This window comes from Oncorhynchus kisutch, linkage group LG12, assembly GCF_002021735.2.
Source record: "Oncorhynchus kisutch isolate 150728-3 linkage group LG12, Okis_V2, whole genome shotgun sequence".
Classification (NCBI taxonomy): domain Eukaryota; kingdom Metazoa; phylum Chordata; class Actinopteri; order Salmoniformes; family Salmonidae; genus Oncorhynchus; species Oncorhynchus kisutch.
In genome coordinates this window covers 24,411,097-24,425,159 of record NC_034185.2, presented here as the reverse complement: position 1 = coordinate 24,425,159, position 14,063 = coordinate 24,411,097, and the positions used below count along the sequence as shown (strand labels likewise).

The window sequence follows — 14,063 nt, the reverse complement described above, 5'->3', positions numbered from 1 at the left end:
AGATGGTTACTGTCCAAGGTATTAGTTTCTTCTGGCTCTGACGGAGAGAGGCAGGAGGAGCAGCTGCCTTTAAGCAGACTAACTGTAGCATGTAGCCGGGTAGTCTCCATGCACTAATAGAGCTAGACTGTTTTATGTATGTGAGCTGCAGTTCAAGTGAGAAGTTGCTGGTAAGAGAGAGAGCCCATGCTTGAAGAATTCCTACTCTAGTTGTTTAGAGAAACGTCTGGCTGGATATATAGCAGTTGTAAATTAACAGGTAAGTCCTATAGATGACTGACACAGTTCTTCCGTTACTTGTCCAGGAGGAGACTTATTCTGCAGAGAAGAGAGACTAGGACAGTCAGAGGCTGTTGTCCGGGCAACAACTTCTTCACATCCTCACCAAAGCTGCCTTGAAGAATCACCATGAAAGGTAAAGTGGCTTTTGATTATTCTCTGTTGATGCTGTATTAGACTTCAGACTACTGCCTGCTGTGGAGGAATATAATATATTATGTAGGAGACTTGAAAGTGCACCAGTTGCACACAAATATGCAGACAGCTTGCTTTTAAGACCAGTACCTCAGGATCCAGTGAGAATGATGTGGAACATCCACCCAACACCCAACATCCACCCTGCAGCCGCACATTTGCTTTTGGGCTTCTTTTAAAGATCTTATTGGAGCCCTATTGAAAGGATAACATGTGAAAACTAACTTTTGTCAACAATGCATGAAATAAGACTCTTAAGGAGCTTTGAAGAGGCTGAGAAATCTGAGGAGTCCTCTTGGAGAATTGGAGAGTAGCGACATGGCTTTAGCTTTGAAGGTCTTATTAAGTGTTGAGGTATTTACAGGGGAACACACAGGTAGGAGGTCTCCTCTTGTCTTGTTAGGAGCGTGCTCCATTAGAGCTCAAAACATGCAGTCTAACACATTCCTCATGTAAAACAGGAAGGAGGCACCTCTGTAGTGGAAGCAGCAGGTGTGTGGTTGGCTCATATAGTACAGTAAAGTAGAAAGAACTCTGACTGGAGACACAGACTGCCATACAAGTATATGAATAGGACTGTTTAACACAGCACCTCTAATCTGGAAAGACAAATGTATTCCTTCGACATAGACATTCAGTCAGAATTATTTGGCACATGACAATAAAAGGTTGTTATTATAGAAAACTACTGCGATTGCAAGAGAGAAGTTCATTAGACTACAGAACAAGACCCTTGTTAGTATTACTAGTCTGTTTCTATCATGAGATATCCAAAGCGTTTTCCTGGAGAAAACGAGGGCATGTTTATAGTATAATTTGATTTCTAGTTAACTCTCTCACTCCAGTACAGATGAACCACAGTAAAGGGGGGTGTTTGTGATCATTTCTCCATAACTTGGAGCAAGACCATTTGGATCAACACATTCCAGGCATTTCATTGCTTTGAAAGGAACCACGCATTCCCTTGTAAGTTAATCTAAAACAGTTGGCTGTCAACAGTGGCTTGTGAAGACACTTGTCTATATTAGTTGAGTCCCCTTTGGTTCTGGGGCAACCCCATCTCGTGTCTCTTGGGTTTAGGGTTTTAGGTATTCATGTTAAAAGCTTTAAGTGAACTCCATTCAAGGGGACATTTCAACCAGGACACTATAGAATTTGTTTTCAGTCTTGGCATTTGTTCATGTGGAGGATGGATTGCCCGTTGCCTCTGTTAAAGACAGAACAACATAACCTTTTGAGCCAAAGCTTGTACTCAATAGTCAAACAAATCTGGATTTTCCCTGCGCCACATCTAAATGTGTGTGGAATCCAAGCTCTGGGTTACATATTCTAGGTTGATATGAAGAGATTGCTGTAAGTGTAGAGTTCACAAATCCACTGCCGAATGTAAACCTAAGAAGGAACACAGTAAGGTAACCACAAGCATTGACAAATCCTGAGGTTTGTAGACTTGCAGGGAATTGACTGGTGTCATGTTCTTGCTCAGTGTGGCCTAAAGTTCACAACAACAATGAGCGTGGGAGGACAGACTGAAAGACCAATAACCTTCTCTTTGTTCACTGTGTATTTCACATGCACATTGGTGATGATTTAATATGCAGAACAAATGCACTGGGAATAGAAACATTGGGCCATGTCATGCTGATGGAGGTGTCAGGTTAGACTATAGACTATTATACAGTCATAGCATCATTAGATATGGGTCAGCCAACTAAGTGGCTGTCCTATTGTGGAAACAGAACCCACTTTACTGACTCCAGTTCCTGTCCCTAGGGTGTCATCATTTGACCATCAATAGGCAGTCAACATTGGCCTTGCCTTATCAGCAGTTCTGTATGGACCTCTCTTCCAGACCCTTTCTTAGGTTATAGGTTACAGTGTTAAATAATTTGACTATTTAGCCTAACATGTGACAACTCGATTATTAGCCAGCTTGTCAAACTGACCCTCACACCTACTACGTGGGTATTCATGTGCATGTGGTTACAAATAATCAACTATATTTTGAGAAGCACCGAAGAGGACTACAGTATGTAACGCAGTCACTGCCTCTAATGTTCTTGCCGAGGTGTTTTGACAGAGCTCAACATGTGGGTGGCTACGTACTGTAAGACATCTGGCCGTGAGACAAATTAACCCTATTGCTTCCTCCTTCTTAGAGTCAAAACGATTGCCTGAGAACTGAAACATTCTGAATGTTTTTCATCTCTAATCCTCTCCATACATCGCTGTGTCAATTTCTCACCGCTTACAAGTTTGTCGGCTGTTGAAATTCAATTGTCTCCATAGTTGTAGCTGAGGCATGCCTGAAGTATTGGGATGATTATTTAAACCTAATAAAGATTATTTTAATTACTTTCAGTTCATGAGAGGTTTTAACACATTACCACAGTTCAAGAACTATAGCACAGAACCTGAGAGGTATATTTGGCAAGTACTACAGTGGACAGAGGGTTGGTTACATGGTCATTGCTTTATATACAGTATACACTGTTAAAACAGAGAACATATAATCAAATACACATTCCAAATGATCTATTTTGAAAAACTAATGACAGGTAGGGATGATTCTATTTTCAGTGGAGTAATCTTGATGTTTATGCACATTCAACGTGGCTACTTGGGTTCTTAGCTTAGCATTGCAAGAATGACCGACCTTAGTAAGAAGATCTGATGGACATACCTGCTGGAGACACTATTCAGAAATGTCCCTCCCCCAGCATATATGTTATTGTATTACAACGTTGTTGGAGAGGACACTCCATTCATGATGATTTTTCCTCCAAATGCACCTGTGCTCATATTTGCAATGGAACGCTGGTTCTACATACACGTAAAACCCACCACATTTAAATAACTTTCAACGCTTTCCATTCTAATGACCACTGACCAATAGTGCCCTCAACTGCGTGCCTGATTCTATCTTAAAAACACGTCTGGTGAATATGCTGGTGAAGTGCTTCCGTGGCCTCGCAGGCAGGCAGTGGTCTGCTCTCCTCTGTGTAGGTTGGAGAGCTAGAGTTCCTGATTGACTTGAGGGTCATGTTTTCCAACGACGGTAATGCGGGGCTTTAGACAGGGAGGGCAGGACGGCCGAATCCTTTCCTCCGTTGGCAGAGCCGGGAGAGCAGTGGAGGCCCAGGTTTAGCTTAGAGCCATCTGTATGGCTGACAGGGAAATGTGAAGTCTGAGGCCTGCAGCAGGCAGCTGGGCCCATTCCAGACCCATTCTCGCTCTCTTTCACTGGTCCACACATCTCCGCATTTCAGACTCAGCCTCTTCATCTGGCCTGACTTCAGCTGCTCTAGCAGGCAGCACACATAAACACACTCACCTCAGAGTTCACTGCATTCCTCTCACACTGCACGCAAAGCACAGCACAGCACAGCACAGCACAGCAGAGCAGAGATGAAATCTCCAGAGCTGGAAAAATACAGCATCATCAGCTGAATTTAATATTAAGGGAAAAAGACGGTGACGAAAAACACTGAACAGAGACTCAACTGAGTGATGTTCTTTACTTTTGGGGCTCTTGTACCTCAGTAAGAGAGCTGTGGACTCTAATGGTATGAGCAGTTTTACCTGACAAAAACAATCTCTTTTTCAATTCGCATAATTATGTTTCTATAAGATGGCAGCCAAGTATGATCTCACGCACATATTGAGCCCCGAGTTGAATGTTTTGTGTCTTGGATGGTAGAGGTGACTGCGGGGGCGTATTCAATTTCGCCTAGTATTTAGCCATTTTTGAGCACTGTAATAAAATGTGTGAGTTGTTCCCCCAAGAAAGCTTCAAGTTATAGACTATTAACCTTAATCTGTGAACATGCATTTCAAGTCTCTCCATCTGTTTTCCAGAAAGCTATTCCGGATATGAGAACCAGCTCTTTAAAGGTGAGGATAAACATGCATGTCAGTTTCCTGAACTATCCTCTAGTCCTGGGCCAGAATGGTGTGACAAATCTGTTTGTTGATATCCTGGCTTTGGAAAATCTAGTAGGCCTACTGTACTATTGCATGCCTGTATGGTGGAAGTAGTTGGATTACGGAGAGGGTTTAAGGAGCCCAGTAGGAAGCTGTGTTTAAGTAAAAAGTGAATGAATGCTGGCATGAGCTGAGGTGTGTGATGGTATCAGGCATTTCCATAACAGTGACTCCTTTTTCTTCTCTGCTTGTCAGAGGAGGATCTTACTGGGGAGGAAGAAGAGATGCCTTCCTTTAGAGGTGAGAAACATGGCCCAAATTCTACCACACACAGACATTTTATTGCTATGCATTTTTGTTTATGTGCCTTGTTATGTGGCTAGGCAAGCAAGACTTATTTGGGGAAATCGAGATGGCACTCTCTTTTTATGCAGTGGTTTTGAGTATTGTTTTGATGTCAGTCGTAAGTCTACGACAAAGTCCCCTAACAACAGCAACAGTTTGAACAATAACGGCAGAATATCCATCTAGGGCGTATTGTGTGCACATTGGGCTATGTGTGTACCTTGTTTGTGTAAAGATCTGCGTGTGTCTTCATACAGTACACTTGTGATCACTGCTTTGTTTATATGCGTGCATTGTACATCTGTTTCAGATATCCCTCCTTAGTCCTTCTCCACACAACTTCAGCAGCTCGGCTGACCAAAACCAGACGCTAGTTCAGTAATTAGTAATGCACAATCCACACAGTGTCAGGGTTAAGACAGGTATTTCCCTTCCTCTCTGCCCTCTAACCAGCTGATGTTATGTAAGAGAAACTAGAGCCCCATGCTTCTGATTGCAGGAAGAACCAGAGGTGGCTGTGTGAAATGCCAGAAGACATATTCTCTGCAGCTGGCCGTCAAAGTGCTCTACGGTTTCTTTGTCTTCCTGATCATAGCAGTGGCAGTGCTGGCATCACTAGGTGAGTAACTATGATATCACACCACCGTTCCAGTACAGTGGTTATGCTCTTGGTTATCCTCCATGCCAGGGACATTTATGAGTCTGTTAATAGCTTGTATTGTACAAATGTGAATAGTTATTGTTTTCCACGTTGTGCTTTTTATAGGATTATGATTGCAAGGCCACTAGGATACAGGAAAATGTGTATTCATGTTTTTCATCCCTGGAATAATATGTCCGTAATAGTAGTTGAATTGAATCACACTGAGAGAACTTGGAAAAGCCTCCCTGATTCCTGCCCCTTTGGGCTGTTGGGCCCACTTTTACACCACCGACTTTGGTTGGGTTTTCTATATATACTGAACAAAAATATAAATGCAACATGCAACAATTTCAAAGATTTTTCTGAATTCATATAAGGAAATCAATCAATTTAAATAAATGCATTAGGCCCTAATCATTGGATTTTATATGACTGGTAATACAGATATGCATCTGTTGGTCACAGATACCTTAAAAAAACACAGGGGTGTGGATCAGAAAACCAGTCAGTATGTTACGGCTTTCTAAGTGTGGTGAAGGAGAGTCGGACCAAACTGCAGCGTGTCGATTGCGATCCATATTTATTCAAACAAACGTAACAATGAATAAACACTAAACACTACAAAACAATAAACGTAATGAAAACCGAAACAGCCTATACTTGTGTCAACTAACAATGCGACAGGAACAAAGACACTAAGGACAGATAGGACAATCACCCACGAAATACAAAGTGAAACTCAGGCTACCTAAATACGGTTCCCAATCCGAGACAACAAGAATCACCTGACTCAGATTGAGAACCGCCTCAGGCAGCCAAGCCTATACAAGACACACCCCTAATCAACCACAAATCCCAATGCCTACAAAAACCCCAATAGGACAATACAATAACCCCATGTCACACCCTGGCCTGAACAAATAATAAAGATAAACACAAAATACTTTGACCAGGGCGTGACACAGTATCTGGTCACCATTTGACTCATGCAGCGCGACACATTTCCTTCGCATAGAGTTGATCAGGCTGTTGATTGTGGCCTGTGGAATGCTGTCCCTCTCCTCTTCAATGGCTGTGCGAAGTTGCTGAATATTGGCGGGAACTAGAACACACTGTCGATCCAGAGTATCTCAAACATGCTCAATGGGTGACATGTCAGGCCATGGAAGAACTGGGCCATTTTCAGCCTCCAGGAATTCTGTAAAGATCCTTGCGACATGGTGCCGTGCATTATCGGGCTGAAACATGAGGTGATGGCGGCAGATGAATGGCCCGACAATGAGCCTCAGGATCTCGTTACGGTATCTCTGTGCATTCAAATTGCCATCGATAAAATGAAATTGTGTTCGTTATCTGTAGCTTATGCCTGCCTGCCCATACCATAACCCCACCGCCACCATGGGGAACTCTGTTCACAACATTGGCATCAGCAAACCACTCACCCACCAGTACAGTTGAAACCGGGATTCATCCGTGAAGGGCACACTTCTCCAGCATGCCAGTGGCCATTGAAGGTGAGCATTTGCCCCTATGAAGTCGGTTATGATGTCAAACTGCAGTCAGGTCAAGACCCTAGTGAGGATGACGAGCACGCAGATTTTTTAATTTTTTTTATTTTATTTAACTAGGCAAGTCAGTTAAGAACAGATTCTTATTTTCAATGACGGCCTAGGAACAGTGGGTTAACTGCCTGTTCAGGGGCAGAATGACAGATGTGTGCCTTGTCAGCTCGGGGGTTTGAACTTGCAACCTTCCGGTTACTAGTCCAACGCTCTAACCACTAGGCTACCCCTAGTAGATGAGCTTCCCTAAGACGCTTTCTGATAGTTTCTGCAGAAATACTTTGGTTGTGCAAACCAACAGTTTCATCAGCTGTCCGGGTGGCTGGTCATAGACGATACCGGAGGTGAAGAAGCTGGATATGGTGGTACTGGGCTGGCATGGTTACACGTGGTCTGCGGTTGTGAAGCCGGTTGGACGTGATGCCAAATACTCTAAAAGAGACATTGGAGGCGGCTTATGGTAGAGAAATTAACATTAAATTCTCCAGCCACAGCTGTGGTGGATATTCCTGCAGTCAGCATGCCAATTGCACGCTGCCTCAAAACTTGAGACATCTGTGGCATTGTGTTGTGTGACAACATTTTAGAGTGGCCTTTTATTGTCTCCAGCACAAAGTGCACTTGTGTAATGATCATGCCGTTTAATCAGCTTCTTGATATGCCACACATGTCAGGAGGATGGATTATCTTGGCAAAGGAGAAATGCTCACTAACAGGAATTTAAACAAATTTGTGCACAAAATTTGAGAGAAATAAGCTTTCTGTGCATTTTTTGGGGGATCTTTTATTTCAGCCCATGAAACATGGGACCAACACTTTACATGTTGTATATACATTTTTGTTCAGTATAATAACTAAGCTAATAAAGCTGTATTAAAACCAGATTGTTGAATTAGCCATTTAAGGCCGGGATGTGGAGTTCCTGCAGGTATTATGTGTGCATCACTTCAAGCTCCACATCATCCGGCATTCCTCCACAATCAGAATCTGTTCTCTTTAGTCATGCTTGACTTAACAATGTGCTCCATGTTGTACACTAACAGCTGAGAGAGAGATTTGGTTCAAGCCTTGAGGGTTTTTTCTTTAAAATATAAGGGCCATTTAATTTCCAACAAGGATCGAATGAACATACAACTTCAATCTGATTTGCCATTTCTTACCTGTCTGACAACGTTTTAAGTGCTTACAGATGTTACTTGCATTTAGGCCAAAATATTATTGAGATTCAAAACGCTACATCTCTTTTTCACAGCAGCCCAGAGCTCCCTTAGGGCTCTTGTGTAATTCCAAGAGCACTGATACAGAGGGCTGGGACTCCAACACCACCGTGGCACCGTATTTTATTGGCTGGAGCAGGGTCTGCTTGAGTTCATGTCAACGCAGAGCACAGCAATACTGAGGCAAAACAAAACAAGAACAAAGCACTGTAAACTTTAATTGTGAAATGTCCAAAATTGTGTTTGGTTAAAACTCCCCAAACATTGAGCGAGAACAAAAACATGGACCTATAAATGTAGAAATGTCCTTATCGTGCAGCACATCTGTTTTGCATTGTTCAGAGTCCCCAAGAATGTGTGTTATATAACAACAAAAAACTCACAGTAGAACCTAACCAACCTCTCTCTAACTAGCAGACATGATTATAATAAGAAGTTCAAGTCCACCAGTACACCAGCAGAATGCCAATTACTGTTAAGAGGCTGTGTAAAATCAACGTCCCTGAGACCTAATGCACTATAACAGGTGGTATGAAGAGGACATATGGAATCGCTTGTGAGCAAAAACAGACGATGACACAACTGTTATTAATCCCCAGAGTCAAGGATTAGGAAATGATATGCAACAAGGAGTCCTTAAAAGTGTGCTTTAAGCACGGTTGTTGTTCTTCTGGGAATTATAGTTGACTGGGAAGTAACCTGCGTACAAACCATTTCCATTATTTGTGCTGTACTTTGTAATGGAAACAAACTGTGTTGTTGTTATTGTAAAACAAGGTTCAGGACAGCATCTTAATTCCATTCAATGATGTGTATTGCTGAGTGCTGGCATGTTTCGGGAGCAAGGTTCTTTATCAATGGAGTGGTGTTGTCACTCTAACTTCATTTGGGTCTTAGTTTTAACACATGTATTAAGTCTGTATCAATACCTACATAGAGAGGAACCTCCATTCTCATTATTCTGAAAGTCTAATTTACATAATGATCTTTGTCTTATCAGTATTTAGGAAGGTCGACAACTTATCAGAAGAGGAATCCTTTTATCATAAGAAGATTACTAAGGTCCAGGAAAGTATACAAGGTGAGAGAGCATTATTAATCATGTGACAACATGTGCTGTGCAAGCAGCGCCTCCCAATGTGGCTGCTGACAGAAAAGTCAGTGACTAATAGAGCATTCTGGACATTTCTGCAGATTTCCAAAATATGTATTTTGCCAAAAGAGTTGTCTCTGTTTAAAATATGTCACCCATTGAGTGTAACTGTATGGGTGATTGAGTATGAAGACTGAGCAAATAAGGATCTGCTCTTCAACCTTAATGGCCTGCCTCCTGTGCTGTGTCAACTTCCTGAAGAGACAGAGCTCAGGATATGACTTCAACAATGACCTACTACAGCTGCCTCCATTGGCCCATCATTTATGGAAGCACTGCAGCTTCCGTGTACTTCAGTCGACTAGAATTGACACATAGCTAACTCTGATCTTGGCTAAATTATCAATGAACTGATCGTCATAACATTGTTATCGCTTCTTACCCAGATCTCAGCACTACCAGAAACTGCTCTGACTGCTTCGACATGGCCCACTTCAGCGAGGAGATCAGTAGGCTGAAGAGGGAGTTTGAGGATCTCCAGAAAATGATCCTGGGACAGGAGCAGGTCCTGGATCAGGCCTCCCAGACCCAGCAGACCCTGAAGGCAGCCAGAAGCAGGATGACCCGAGACATGCAGAACTACTCCCTGTCCATCAGGCTCATCAACCAGTCCCTGGAGCGTTACTTAGACCAGGTGGACGGTTGGAAGGCGGTCATCACTGAGACGGACGAGAGCATGAAGACTCTGTCTCAGGATCAGTACGATCTCAAGGCCAGCATGAATCAGGTCAATACCACTGTGGCCCTCAACTCCTTGTGGATGGACGCCCTGCAGAGGAAGACCAATGAGGAGACATTGGTCCTGCAGAAGATGACGGTGGACTGGCAGAACTACAGCCGGGTATTGAGCGGTCTGAAGTCCAACTCAAGCACCACCACTCAGACGGTGAGGAGCATCCAGAGTGGGATCTCGGCCACGCACCAGAGGATCAGCATGAGCTCGGAGATGGTGCACGACCTCACCCTGCAGGTTATGAACCTGCAGATGCAGCTGGACAATGTCACCTCCTTCATGGACGAGCATGAGGAGAACATGCACGACCTCCAATACCACTCCAAGTACTACCAGAACCGGACGGGCGAGAGGTTCATCACCCTGGATGCTCGCATGGATTCCATCGAGATGGAGATCGACACCATCTCATCCAGCATCAACGCCACGGTGAGCCACGTGCAGAGCATGTACAAGTACATCAACATCGAGAGCACGTCATGCCAGACGCGGATGGGTAGCCACACGGAGGATCTGCAGAATCTGAACAACACGGTGCTGCTACTGATGCACCTGGCTGTCACCCTGAGGCAGCAGTACATGCTGCTGAGCGTCCGTCTAGATGTGGACGCCAGGAACCTGTCCATGGTCATGGAGGAGATGAAGCTAGTGGACACGCACCACACCCAACTCATCCAGAACTTTACCATTCTCAAAGGTACAGCCGAGATGTTTTTGATGTCATTGCCGAATGCACTTTTGTTAAAAGATCTTCATTTAAAACATGTCAAAAGTGTTCCACAGAGATGGTGGCCCATGTTGACTCCAATGCTTCCCACAGTTGTGTCAAGTTGGCTGGATGTCCTTTGGGTGGTGGACAGTTTACTGTGAAAAAGCTGCAGCATTACAGTTCTTGACACAAACCGGTGCTCCTGGCACCTACTATCATACCCCGTTCAAAGGCACTTACATTTTTTTGTCTTGTCCATTTACCATCTGAATGGCACACACACAATCCATGTCTAAATAAGTATTTTTAAGCCTTGAGACAATTAAACCTGTCTCCTCCCCTTCATCTACACTGATTGAAGGGGATTATATTTCTTTTTACAAAAAAATACAATTAATGACAAGACAACCATAACAACTGAGGACAATGTTCATTTAAAAAATCAAAAATCAAAAATGTTTTAAACTAGACAAGCAATTGTACTTTCAAGGATAAATTGGTGTCAACATTTTTTTTTAAAGGTTTGGTTGTTAGAGATGTAGAATTTTACGTTTTGAATATGAATATTGTGTCTAGTAGAAGTATTGTGTTGTTAATTGGAGGATTATAGACATTGAGGTCACCAAAGATGATAAGCTAAGGGTTAATATATAGTTTGATGGAGTGATGGGAAAGCCAGCCTTGACACTGTAGCTAAAATAAGCTCACTGTCGGACAGTACCAATACAAATGCATTATGTCTTCCTCTTCATGACAGAGTCTGCATTTAGAGTTATGATCAATACCCAATACTTTTTGTTGACAGAATTGTATAGAACATCTTTAACTGAAAGGCTCTTGAGTATGTACTGTATCTATTGATGTTTTGTATGTGAGACCTGCTTTCATGGTTTTCGGTTGTCAAAGATACTGTATCTTTCCAATATGTTTGAAATTTGTATGGCATTGCAGATAGGTTATGGAAATTCTAAGTACATTTCAGATGTTATCTTTTTTGTATGCATTTTGTATCCTAACTGCCTGTCACCTGTGCTCACTAACACTACTCTTCTCTTTACAGGCGCACCGGGCCCACCTGGTCCAAAGGGGAACAGAGGGGAAGGAGGAGGCAAAGGTCCAGTTGGCCTGACAGGAAACAAAGGAGACAAGGGCCCAGCAGGGAACCGTGGTCCTCTGGGAGAGAAGGGCCCTTTCGGGCCTAAAGGAGCTCAGGGGGAGCCAGGACCAACAGGGGCCAGAGGCGGAGTGGGTGTCAAAGGGGTGAAGGGTTCTCTGGGTCAACCAGGTCCACGTGGCGAGAGAGGCGAGAAGGGAGACATGGGTACTATTGGTAAGGATGGAATACCAGGTCCCAAAGGGCCACTGGGAATACAGGGCCAAGCAGGGCTCCCAGGGCTCCACGGGCTGCCTGGCCCAAGAGGAAAGCCCGGGCCTGTTGGTCCACACGGGCCTCCCGGAATTCCTGGCCAACCAGATCTGCCAGCTTACCCAGACACGGTGTCTTGAGGGGCCTCTGGTGTCTGATCACAACAAGGACAGGACGGGCCTCCATTGGACATGGGGAAGTACTGGCAGCCTGGCAAAGGGATGGAGGATAATTGAAGAGGATGGAATGAATGGAGCATGGAAGAGTTCACTCTCAAGCATTCCCCTTCATGTTACTCCATTCTTTTCCTTGGACACTCAATGGACACACCATTGAGCCTATACACACAGCCCATGTTCAGGTATGAAGGGGTATAAAGGAGACATTGATAACAAGATAACAAAAAGACTTGAGTTTAAAAAGATGCATTGCAAGTTGTCAGTATCATATACAGCTGAATGTATGTTTGAAGGAACCACAGCACTACCCTGGGGGCTTCATAAAGGTCTAGGTTTACAATGCCATGCACTTTCATGAGGGTAGTTAAATAACAATAGATTTTTACACTAATTTGTGAAACATTAACACGTGAAATTCTATTCAATGGCACTTTTGGTTTTATAAAGTGTAGAAACTACAGTCATCTGTTACGTGTTTGCTTTTGTATCTTTTATGTTTCGGAGCAGGTTCTCTGAACACTGACTGAAGTTGAGATGATTCAACAGGTCATAGAGTGTAATGGTAAGGGATGAATGAAATTGCTGAAGAACCAAAGATGTCTGCCTGGGTACACAATTATGGATGTATTGTATGTTAGTCAGTCATTGAACATTTCCTAAATGACTTAAAGGGTACGGTTTTGAAATATAGATATTTTTACAAGATGTATTTTTGGTTTTATGCCAACAATTTGCCATGTTACATTGAAGTGTTTTCAGATTTTCTAGTGTAGGTAATATACATAATTTTTGTTGTGTTTCCATTCATATTCATCTCCGCACATAATCAGAGCTGTGTGATGATCTGTGTATTTTGATAGCAAATACAAAACATTAAAAACAAGTTCAAATGATAAGAGACGCTATTTTTGTATACTGTCATTCTTATAGATGTTGAATAAATGCTACTGTTCTACTTCACCAAAGTGTATTGACATCATGCACTCACAAGGTTCTGCTATTCTTCAACATATTTGAACTTTAGAAGGTTCATGTAAACCTATTTTGAACTATCAATCTATGTGTGGTAGAAGGCTCTGATGTAGCTGCCAGGAGAGTCAATAAGGGTTCTAGTCAGTCCAAGATGTTTGGGCTATATTCGCGCAGAATATTAGCTGTGGATATTATGGCTTCAAATGACGTGCTGGTAACATGTAGTCTCCATCGGTGGAAAGTACTTAAGTTTTAAAAAATCTTTAAAGTACTACTTAAGTAGTTTTTTGGGGGTATCTGTACTTCATTATTTATATTTTGGATTACTTTTACTTTAACGCCACTACATTCCTAAAGAAAATATGTTCTTTTTACTCCATACATTTTCCCTGACACCCAAAAGTACTAGTTACATTTCAAATATGCTCAGGCAGGACAGCAATATGGTCCAATTCACGCACCTATCAATCAATATAACATGTTGTTATAACATGTTGTTATCCCTACTGCCTCTGGTCTGGCAGACTCACTAAATACAAATAATGTGTTTGTAAATCAAGTCTGAGTGTTGGAGTGTGCCCCTGTCTGTCCATAAAGAAACATAAAGAAAATTGTGCTGTCTGGTTTGCATAAAGGAAAAATATTTCGGTATATGTTTTCATTAGTCCCCTGTTGATACAGTCCCAACATGCTTTGTATGTCAGCAGTTTGTTGACATGCAACACATTTTGGCCTTGTATCAACAATGGACTAATGAAAAAAATACAATTTTTTTTTTTGAGTGGA

At 42.7% G+C, this 14,063-nt stretch overlaps 1 protein-coding gene across 1 annotated transcript; it reads left to right on the top strand.

The window, feature by feature from the left end:
- LOC109900750 (scavenger receptor class A member 3) lies at positions 1 to 13,265 on the top strand. The gene is made up of 8 exons (XM_020496539.2): positions 1 to 170; positions 306 to 415; positions 4,333 to 4,368; positions 4,654 to 4,698; positions 5,243 to 5,362; positions 9,166 to 9,246; positions 9,705 to 10,748; positions 11,821 to 13,265. Exons 2-8 carry the CDS (start codon positions 409 to 411, stop codon positions 12,264 to 12,266), a joined length of 1,779 nt encoding a protein of 592 aa, XP_020352128.1. The 5' UTR covers positions 1 to 170; positions 306 to 408; the 3' UTR covers positions 12,267 to 13,265.
- The last annotated feature ends 798 nt before the right edge of the window (positions 13,266 to 14,063 follow it).

Coding starts and splice junctions, on each gene's coding strand:
- LOC109900750 (XM_020496539.2), top strand. Junction 5,363..9,165: donor GGCAGTGCTGGCATCACTAG/GTGAGTAACTAT, acceptor TTGTCTTATCAG/TATTTAGGAAGGTCGACAAC. Junction 9,247..9,704: donor GGTCCAGGAAAGTATACAAG/GTGAGAGAGCAT, acceptor CTTCTTACCCAG/ATCTCAGCACTACCAGAAAC.